This window comes from Physella acuta, unplaced genomic scaffold (genome assembly GCF_028476545.2).
Source record: "Physella acuta isolate Inbredline_101_S28 unplaced genomic scaffold, ASM2847654v3 ptg000662l, whole genome shotgun sequence".
NCBI classification, from domain to species: Eukaryota; Metazoa; Mollusca; class Gastropoda; family Physidae; genus Physella; species Physella acuta.
In genome coordinates this window covers 437,783-449,169 of record NW_026732181.1, presented here as the reverse complement: position 1 = coordinate 449,169, position 11,387 = coordinate 437,783, and the positions used below count along the sequence as shown (strand labels likewise).

The 11,387-nt window shown below is 30.8% G+C and overlaps 1 protein-coding gene across 1 annotated transcript; it reads left to right on the top strand.

Moving 5' to 3' along the window:
* Positions 1-2,085: 2,085 nt before the first annotated feature.
* Positions 2,086-9,598, top strand: LOC131948847 (rho guanine nucleotide exchange factor 39). Its single transcript, XM_059310540.1, has 13 exons — positions 2,086-2,195; positions 3,215-3,389; positions 3,559-3,774; positions 4,615-4,733; positions 4,911-4,981; positions 5,090-5,253; positions 5,344-5,541; positions 6,433-6,521; positions 7,060-7,180; positions 7,426-7,604; positions 8,105-8,297; positions 8,581-8,846; positions 8,967-9,598. The coding sequence occupies exons 2-13, from the start codon at positions 3,234-3,236 to the stop codon at positions 9,043-9,045; spliced, it is 1,851 nt and encodes a 616-aa protein (XP_059166523.1). The 5' UTR covers positions 2,086-2,195; positions 3,215-3,233; the 3' UTR covers positions 9,046-9,598.
* The last annotated feature ends 1,789 nt before the right edge of the window (positions 9,599-11,387 follow it).

Sequence of the window (11,387 nt, the reverse complement as noted above, 5' to 3'; positions counted from 1 at the left end):
ACCTTTTTTCTTTTCTTCTTTTCCAGTATCCCTTGTCACATTCCAGAATCTGAAGCAACACCCTTGACTGGCTACAACAACAACACCCTCACTGATTGAAAAATTGCAAACCTCGTTATTAACAACAAACATTATTCTGCAAATCTGTCAAGAAATCATCATCACCATTATCACCGTCTGCACCTACTTGGGAAAATCCATCATTATCCTGCCGTGCTCTGACAAACACAAGACTATTTTGCCAAAGGTTCATCTGGTCAGTCAAAGCTATTCAAGCTGCCGAACAAAGACTGATATATCAATTTGGCCTCTGTCATCCTATAGCCACCTCCATACTTTTGTCAATATTGGATAAATACATCTGTGAGATTGCATGCAGCATATAAGTTATATTCCAAGGAAACTAAATAAATTCAAAACTTTATTTTATACATCTTCTTCCCTAAGCATGAAGCGCAACACCTTCCTATTCGACCAATCATCTTTCACAACCTCAACATAGTTAACACCTGGTTTCAATCTCCACTAACTACATTCAAACACATTAATTTTTTTTTGTTTTAATGTATTATGTATTTTTTTTTATTTATACATTACCACCACATTAACAACAATTTGTGGGATTCTCCAGATAAGGCCTATTTAACAATGTCATTCCTTTTTTACATCATTTCATTTTTGTAATTATAGATTACTTGAATACCTTTTTTTGTTATTCATGACGCAACAACATTATTTTAATTAGGTTTCTCTTCATTACTCAAATTCAAATTATTATTCTATTTCTAACTTTGTTTGTTTATTTAACTTTTTTTCTTTATTTGTTTGTTTTTATGACTACTCTTGCTTAATTGCTCACTTCTACAATTGCATTTTCATTCAACCTTTCCTAGTTAGTACAAAAATGTACTCTTTTTAATCTTATTACACTGATAATTGTAAATCATAAATATTATATTAAATACTTGTATCGGCTTGCTGTTTATTGTTCAGAATTCATTGTTTTCTCTCTGCTACAACTGAGTATGAGATGCATATTTGTCTGTCAGGTATTCTATATGGTACAAGAATGTACAAGCATTTATTCCTTTTTTTGTTCAAATAAATTTTCAATGGAGTTAAATAGAATACATTTCACAATTTTTATTCACAAAATCTTTGTTCACAATGTATGATTTCATCTGTTAATTTCTATATACATTACCAACTTCTTTTCCATTTGGCCCTACATACCCTATATCAACTCATTACTACAATATTATCTGTCAGTACTTGGGCAGATGATTCTTGTTAGCTCTGGACAGCCACTCTTCTAGAGCCACTCTTCTAGGAGAGACAAATCCAAAATGAAACAATTGTTGCATTTTAGTTTATTCTTGGTTGGACAAACGCTATTGAAGCAAATCCAAAAAGAAAAGCAGGCTGAAATAGGCACATAACCTCAATGGCACATAACCATTTGACATATATCTTTAATTGTGATGGAGGCGTTGTCAAGTCGGCAAAAGCTCATGGTTGATAAATTCGAAAAAGTCGCAAGTTCAAACCCTCTGCCAGAAAAGGCTAGATCCCTCTCCCTCCCTCCCCCCCCCACCCCAAACACTGAAAATTAAGAACTAATAAGATCTATCTGTAATCAGTACAGTACTTTTACATAATTAAATATTTAAATTTATTGAATATCATAACCACTCTGCACTAACAATAAATTTTGAAACATAAATGCAGACAAATGCACTACAGCAAATATTATTATTAATGGTTATTACCTATTTAAAAAATTTGTTCTATGACTATAAAAAAGGCTATTTATACAAAGATATTTAATTAAAAAAAAAAAATCGAAGTTTTAATTATACTACACTGGTATAGATATAATATATGGACTTGAATCTCCTTTTTATTTTTAACGTAAGTATATTGGGCCTATAAAATTGTAATTTTTATATCTATAATATATAAAATACATTAAAATCTATAATTTCTTACAACAGATAAAATTATGTTGATATATCTATTTTTAAACAAAAAATTATCTTTAACATCCATGCCAACTATCCCTTATTTGAACTCTGACCTCTTTACCTACTAATTTCAAAAATACTTCCTACAACAACAAATCTATCACTACAACATTTTACTTCATATTTTTTTTTACTACACAGTGACCATCATCTTTTTCTCGATTATTTGGGGTAAGTCGTAGTCTAAGTCTAATAAAAAAATAACTAGGCCTATTATAATATAATAATATTATACTCATATACTGACTCAGTCTGACTTAAATAGTAGGCCTATACTACGCCATACTCAACTATACTGAATTTAATACTAGACTAGAAGATAGATCTAGAATCTAATCTTCAATCTTCCTAACTAGATCTAGAAAATAGTGTAACTTACTAACTAGGCCTAATGAAATTATTATATCTAAGATCTTGATCAAAACATTATTCGTAGAACGGTAGAGGCATAGGCCTAGATCTATAATTTAATCTACACCCAGAGTATCTACTATCTATTCTATCTCCTAGAAATTCTACATCTAGTACTATTCTATTATTCATTATTCTACTAATTCTAGACTGAAAATCTTCATTTAGAATTCTAAATCGAGCATAAAAGTGACCCAAGTACTTAAATGTTCATTAATAAGCTGAAATATAGGCCTAGGCATAATACATTTTATTAGATATTTCAAGTGGTAGAGTTTGGGATTGGTAAAAAAAAAAAGGTTCAATTTCAATTTCTAGCTTTTAAAATAAAATTTAATACTAGTACGCAATTTAATACTAGTACGCATATGCTTACTGTCTAAATTTATTTCACTTTACACTACACAACAACACAACTACAATGATAAACCATCTGTCCCCCTACAACTTAATATATTTTATTGACTATCCCATAGACTATAGACCTAAACTAAATAAGACTACTTTTTAAAAATGTGGTCCCACAGGTTTCTAGAAGCTAGATCTCCATCCATTTGCCTATAACATATGCAATGAATATACATTTCATTGAGCTGTTATGCTCAGGGAAAAGACAAATTATATCAAACTTACATGAACATCACATGTACAATTACAGAAAATACTGTTCATCTTCACATCAACACCATTGAATATTATAAGTAAAAGTGTGATTCTTCTTATTCTGATTATTCAGTTTTTGAAATTACATTCTAATATTTTCATATTATTTTAATTAGGAACTGATAACTTGTCAAGATGTCGCTGTCAGGAGAAGGTGTGATTTATGCGACTAGTCCGAGTGATAAAGTTGCTCAAGAAACTGCACGCAGAGAGCGAAGACGGAGGAAAATTGTAAAAGAGCTTTTTGATACTGAAAAGACTTACTTAACGCATTTAGAACTTATCAATAAGGTACACTTATATTAAACAAATTTCAAAACAAATATTTAGAACATTAATCATTATCTATTACTAATACTAGGTTTAACCATTCACATTTTTTATTTATCAGTTTTCAATTTAAATGATACTTCAATTATTGTGAAATTAAGATCTTTATAAATGTATCTTTTCCTTTTAGTTTTTTGATTTCCCGCTACGATTTGCATGCCTAGTACCTGATGATGTCCATGGCAGGCTGTTCAGCAATCTTGAGCAGATTCGAGAAGTGAATGTAACACTGCTAGAAACCATGGAGCAGACGACTATTGGTCAAGCTTTTACCCAACTGGCTCCTTTCCTAAAACTGTATTCTACTTACGCAAATAACCACCAGCAAGCTTTAAATACATTACATGTAAGTTACTGCATTGATAATTCTTTTAAATTAAATGGTATTCTATCTGTTAGTGTAATTAAAAATTAGGCATATATGTCCAAAATGCCAGTTTTCCAACCCGATAATTGAGCGTCAGAGTCCTAGAGGCTGGTAATCCGTCTTATTAAATATATTTAGCAGCGTACTGAATAAAACAACGCATATCTTTTTGGGGAAAGTTGAAAGTGAAATTCTTTGCACTTTGTAAAATACATTGTGAAGTAAAAAATCGGTTATTTTATATTATTTTATTATTGGGTTATATTTATTATTATAATAACAATACAGAGATAAGCTACTCTAGTTATGTCATTATGTTTAGTAAGTAGTATAAAACAATTATTTTATTCGTAAAGAAGCAAGAATTACCATAACTTGCTGAATCGTTGAATGAGCCTTATTATATAATGGGGCGTGATTTTCTCCAAAGGTTCAGAAGTTATAGGCAAAGTTAGAAACAGATAAGTGAATATCAGTTAGGGACTGGGAGCTCAGGAAATGGTAGAAATTAGGCCAGGGAGGCCCAGTCTCGAAGGGTTAAGAGTGGTATCTTTTTGCTGGGTTAGTAGGTTTAACTGGCTGCATATACATGTCCCATCGTCTGGATTGTTGTCATTAAGTTTAGTCAATGTTCAAATCATGCATTAATTATTGCCCAGTTAATGTATTTTCAAGCGTAAAGTAGCATAAACATCTTTGATTTTGTGTTCCTCAATTGATGCTACATTACTCACTAGGCAACAATTATAATCGAACCCTTAAACCTTTTTCATTTCTGACATAGCTATAACAATTTTATAAATTTCTTTAATTTTTTAGGAGTGGCAGATTAAAAGTCAAGAATTCAGTTCGTTTATTGCAAGGCAAGAAGATCGTCCAGAAGTTAAGGGACTAAAACTTAATGCACTTTTAATAACACCTGTACAACGAATTCCAAGGTTTTATTATTAGTTTTTAAAAATTACATTACTCATGTTGGCCTACTGATTTTAGCCTTAGAAATTTATAATAAATGTGATTGATTATATGCCAAATTCTATGCACTTTATTGATTTATACTTGTTCCCAGAATAATAAATGTGTGTTCTAAGAATGATTGTAATTGAACTTTTCAGATACAAAATGCTGCTTGAAGAACTACTAAAAAACACACCTGATGAGCATCATGACTATCAGAAAATCTCAGGTACAACAGTGTAATACTTTATCATTAAGATCTTTCTTTAAAAGTTCAGTTTTGTTTAAAATTCAAATCTTACTTTAGTTGTATTTAATATATTTGCTGCTGTTACAGAAGCTGCAGAAAGAATGGCAGATATTGCTATGCACATAAATGAGCATATCAGACAAAATGAAAATTTCATGAAGATGCTTGCAATACAGCGCAGCTTTGACAGCTCAGCTCCCAAGTTGTTGGCACCAGGACGAATTTTTATTAAAGAAGGACCTCTAAAAAAAGTTGGTGCCTTTTAATTATTATTTTTATTTCAATAATTTTAAGACAAAATATTACATTTAACTGTTATTATTTTTCTTACCATTTTTTAGGTGTCTCGAAAAGGAGGGAAATCTTATGAAAGAATGTTTTTTCTGTTTTCTGACATTCTTCTTTATGGAAAACCAAAGTTTCTTGATGGGGGTGGCAAGCAGTACACTTGTTCTTGTGTTCTTCCTCTACGCCACTGCAAAGTTGAAACTGTTTTCATAACAAATTTTGGTAAATCTGACACTGGGGGTGTTTTTAGAGTAAGTTGCCCTTCGTTATAGGTAAGAATTTATGGACTGTGAAATGTAAATAAGTTCTTTAACTGAACCAATTGATCCTTCATTTTCATTTCTGTCCTTATCATTTGGATGCTCATTTTTTAGAACATAATTTTTTTGGTACTACACTCACATTAAAATTTTAATTTATGTAATTACATCTACTGCCTATGAATGACTAATTTAAAAAAATTGGGACCATTTGAAAATGCCAAATTTATTCATAACATTGCTCGGTTCGGTCACTATTTGATCAACTAGTTCCATGCATAACTGTAAATGGTTAACTTGTATGTTTACATCTTTCTAAACACTTATTGAGCTTCTTTGAAAACATTAACTAATGTTTTAGTCAGATGGAAATGCATAGGTACAAAAGGTACTATCTATAAATTATTTATTCTCCAAGCAATTTTTAAAAATAGTGTTTTAGAATAAGCAATTTATTTTTGTATTTTTTTTTAATATTAAGGATTATTTATTTGCCAATTAATACAGTTAGAAGTTCGTTTCCTTTAATCTTTAATTCATTCTATTAAAATTCAACAAATGATGAAAATTTCAAACAAGGGAGTTCCCCTAACAGTCCATAGGGCACAAAATAAAATAGTTCACCGGTTTCATGACCTAGCCAATGATGAAATGATATGGTCAGCATTTTGCCCAGCTACTATTTTACCTAATCAGTCAGGTACCTATCATAGCTGGGTACTCTGAATAGACACTGCCATCACATACATTTTGTAATTTCTTTACGAGTTGAAAATCTATTTCTTTTATTATGTCATGGTTATTTTAATTTTGCTCTCCAAAAAAAAGCTTTTTCAATTTTTTATTCTTTTCTTTGTTATAATTACACATTTGTCTACACAGATCACATGCAAAGAAGAAAGCCTTGTACTTTATTCAGATGACAAAAAAAATGCTAAAGAATGGAGTGAGGAAGTGGACAAAGCCATAAGGTTTTCTGGAAAACATTTTTTATAATATTTATATCTTAAAACATTTAACATGCTCTCAATAAAACAAAATGCACTAGACTTCATACCTTTTTGGTACATCATCCTAAATTCTTGAAAATGGAATAAACTATTTATTTATGGTTGTTACTTAATTTAATTGAGCCCCCCGTTTGTATGATATCAAAAACGAAATCTACAATTTTAATACAATGATCTCTTGATATCTCGTTCTAGAGATATAGGAATAAACTATTCAGCATTTTTTTACATAATTATTAAGATTTGTATATTACTTCTGAAATCAACACAAAACTTTTATTATCCTATTTAGTCTTTTATGTTCCACTTCCTATTTTTTCCAACAACTCATTTTGCTGTAACTAAATATATCAATAATTTATAATGATATTTATAATATGAATAAAAACACTAGAATTGAAGGTAATACATCTGTTTATAAAAGTCATTGTGATAAGTTTGATGTCAGTACACTTAGGTAGATTATCATTTATTTGAAACATAAATTACGACTTTACAGAAAGGTGTGTGATGATAGACAGACTTTACGGAAACCAAGCAGCAACAAAATACCATTACGTGGACGTTCTTTAAGAAGACACAGACAGCAGCAGAAAAAAACAGACATCAAAATTCCTGGGGTAAATTCTTTTCCTTCAACTAATTTTTTTGTAATGAGACAACAACATGTTGCATTATAGATGAAAAAATTATATGAAAAAAGTCCACTTATTTTTACATTAACACAATTAACACTAACAGACTACTTTTCAATTACAATATGATATACATTGAATATATACTTTAAATTGTTAATCACTTGTTAATCCTATAGTTATCTAAAAAATATGGTTGTCTTATTAAATGTGGTATCTTCCTCATGCAGAAAACTCCCATGCGTCCACTATCAATAATTAGCAACATTAGTGAGGACTCTGACTGCTCACCAAATGTTAGAGCCAGACTTGAGCCAGTTAGACAACATTTCAAGCTAGCTCGTAACACGAGTATCTCACATTTTGACAACAAGGTGGAAGAAACTGACCTGGACTCACCTGTACTTAGGTACATGTTTGTCACAGCCTTTTGTGCTGTTAGCTTCATGGTACAAACTCAAAAAACAAATACCAACCGCTCTCCTCTCTACTCCTTTGTTATTACATATTATAGTCTGATTTATAACATTAAACAACCCACGTTCAGGAAATTTTCATGATTTTATTGGTTCATTGATGCAACGACTTCACTGCCAAAACATCGTCATTTTCTTCGCGCTCTCTACCTCCTTGCTTCCTTTTTTTAGCGCATGCGCACACCCACCCTATATTTTAGATTTCTATAGACCTTTTATGAAACATACTCGAAACATGCATTCACCTTACATTTAACTGTTACAATGTTGTCTAACTATTGCTTTTGCTGTTAGCTTTAACATTAAATAAATTTCATACTTTTGCTTCTGGATAGATACTTCCATATATTTCTTTTTTTTTTTTTTCAACGTTTTTACAAATTTGTGAAAAATATCCATATTGGTTTAATGTTAAATTTATTCAAATATCTAGAAAAAAAACTTGCCCTGATAACAGTTTGGCTGGGACTGATAGCTACAGAGACAGCTTTAGTTCAAAGATTAGCCAAGATAGCTGTAGGGAATCATTTGAAGAAGACTCTACAGCTGACAGTGAGCAGCAGAGCCTCAAACAGTACAGCTTTTCACTACGGGGTAGCCAGAGCAATTTGTGTGAACCTGTCAAGGTACGGCTGGTGTGTCTTTAATTTTTGAATGATGAAGCCTATATTTGAGTCAGGTGTTAAAGTCATATATTTATCTTTATTAACAATATAGAACCCGGTTCAAACTATAGGGAAATAATTAATTTTAGTAAAAGAAATCAGGTTCATATAGTCACAAAAAGTTTAACACTTAAATTATTATTCAGTGGTCGTTTTATTTTGTTAGCTATATATTAGTAATACAAAATTTATCAAGATACTTTAAATAGTAACAAAGCATACAACTGCCTTTAAAATTTTTCAGTTGACATCTGAAATTTCATACCAGAGATCACCGAAAAAAAAAAGGGAGTCTATAAATAAAACAAGTGGGAAAGAAACATCACACTTGAATCAGTCTAGGTTTATACATACATCTGAAGCTTTGCAAGCTGACAGTTCATCAAGTCAATTAGAAAACTTGCCACAGGCATCAATTGCATGGTTCCCACCAAAAAGTCCTGCTCATAAACTTCAACGAAAGACATTTAACATGAAGTTAAGATCATACTTTCAGAAACCTTTGAAGAGGTATTTAGATAATTTTCTTTTTAGTTGATTCAAAAATTGCTAATGTATTATTTTTTTTAAGTTACATAAATTTAATTGTACATATAATTAAATATAATTAACAAAATTTTTTTCTCTTAGGTTCCAAAAAACTAAACGAGGAATGTCGTCAGAAACATGCTCACCATTTAAATGCCTATCTAATGGGAAAACAGACTAAAATGACACTGTCTGATTGTTCACTACAATTGTTGCCTTCATTATATTAGCAAAAAGCCATATTGTTCTATATATAGTTTTTAAAAATAAACCATTCTATTGTTTATACCATTTTTCTTCTAGATATATATTTCATCCTATTACCTTACATTCCATCTATAGGTAATCAATCAATTTCTATTGAATATTTTATTTTTTTCTTATGGAAATAACATCACAATTGATGTCAACATTGAAGGTATATTATTTTATACAGAATAATACCAGTTGTAGCAGATATTTATATTTCTAATTCTGCTTCACTTATTCTCTAGATTGTTTCCTTTAATTGCACATATCTATATTTTTATTTTATCTAATTTTTTCTATACAGCACATTTGTTGATATTAAGTGAGTTTTTTAAATAACAAGCCCTAACCTAACACTAATGAAAATATTCTCTTGAAGTATTTTCTGATATTATATTATACTTATTTCAATGGCAAAAAATGTAGATTGTATAATATTAAACACAAATTATAACTTTTTTTCAACCATAGTAAATTACAAATGGTTAGCTAAAGTTATTTTATTATTAATATAAAGATTCACTGTATGTTTACCATGGTTAAAGTAATGTAGAAAATAACTTTTTAAGCAATTCCTTATCGTTGTGATCTATAGATAATCTGAAATGTTATGTAAGAAGCAACCTTAGAAACAAATGTAATTACAATCTACTATTTTTCAAGATATTTATTTAGTCAGGGGTGATAGCTTTTGAATAGTGAATGTGTTGTAATTTATTTTGGTTTGTTCTTTTTAAAGCCAAACATTACTTGCATTCCACAATTTGATCTGTTTCTGTACTTTATTCAATGAAATGTTTTAAGTCTACCTGTTAACAATGTAACACAATTTAGTACTTTAAAAATAACATGCAATAATGCAATGCATTTCTTCTTTTGATTTAGAAATTATTTTTTATAATTTCAACAAACCTTTGAAATATTATCTAGTTTTATTTTTTAAATAAAATACACATCTACTTTGATTTTCTTCATTATTGTGTTTTTAATTTATATTTGTGTGTGTGTGTGTGTTTAAAACAACACTTATGGGAGAAAAATAAATATATATTTCTTACTCTTCAGTTCTAAATAAACTTAATTGACTTGATGTAAAGTTGTATGTTACAGCTGGCTACTGTTTATTTCAACTTCCAAGCACCACTTAAGACTAGTTTTTTTTTGTATGTTGCAGTTTGTAATTAAGTTTTAGTGAAAATAACTTATAAATAGATTAGATAGAAACTACGCACATTACGTTATAGCTAAAGAGAGTCCATGAATAGGTTGTTGCGTATTCAATCATGTAACCCAGGGGTCTCCAAACTTTTCAGACTGAGGGCCGCATTGACTATCAAATATCAGTTCGGGGGCCAGACTTTCTTCAGCACATCTCTTTGAGGTGGTGGTGCCCCCCCCCCCCAAACGAAATATATTTTATATAGAAATATAAACACATTTCAAGTGTCCCCCTCCTCTGAAGAAAAAAGTCTGAAAGAAACACTAGTGGGGGACAACAACACTCGAGGGCCAAGTTTGCTCTCAAATTATTCTTCACGATTTCATTCTTGAAATTTTTTGTTCATACAGGTATGTTGTTCCAATATTTGAAACGTACTTTGATGAAAACATTTTAAGATCACGAAAGTCTTCCTTGTGCAAAAACGTATAAAAACCCACACTCCCTTCTTTGAACGTGTCTCTAAGGAGGTCATTTGCTTGCAATTCAATGATCTCCAGCTGCTGTTCATCTTTGTAACTGGCTAAATTTGCATCATATGGGTTTTGAAATAGTCTCACTTCTTCTGCCTTTGAATCCAAGTCAGAAAAACGCAACTGAAACTGCAGCTGGAGGTCTTTGATGATCTCGCATACAAATGACTTGGGGAACTCAGTGGTTGGTTCAGCCGTAAAGACCTTGCACTGCTGTGATGCGTCAAGTTGTTGGCCTGTACTTGTTCCAAATACAAGACAAGTTTGGATCTGAAGGCCTTTAGGTGGGTGTATAGATCAGAAACTAGATTCCCCTCTCTTGTAGTTGAAGGTTTAGAAAATTTAAATGACTAGTTATATTTGCAGCAGAGACCAATTTCTATACCCACTCTTCATCAGACATGAATGGCTGTGGCTTGCCTTTACTTTCCAAGAAGTCACTTATTTCCTTTATTAACTTAAATACTCTGCTCAGAACTTTCTCATAAATTAGCCACTTTACTGCTGTGAAATATGGTAAATCTTGCGATTCTGTGTTTGTATCTTTCAACGTTTCTCTGAACTATATCCTCTCCGGTAACA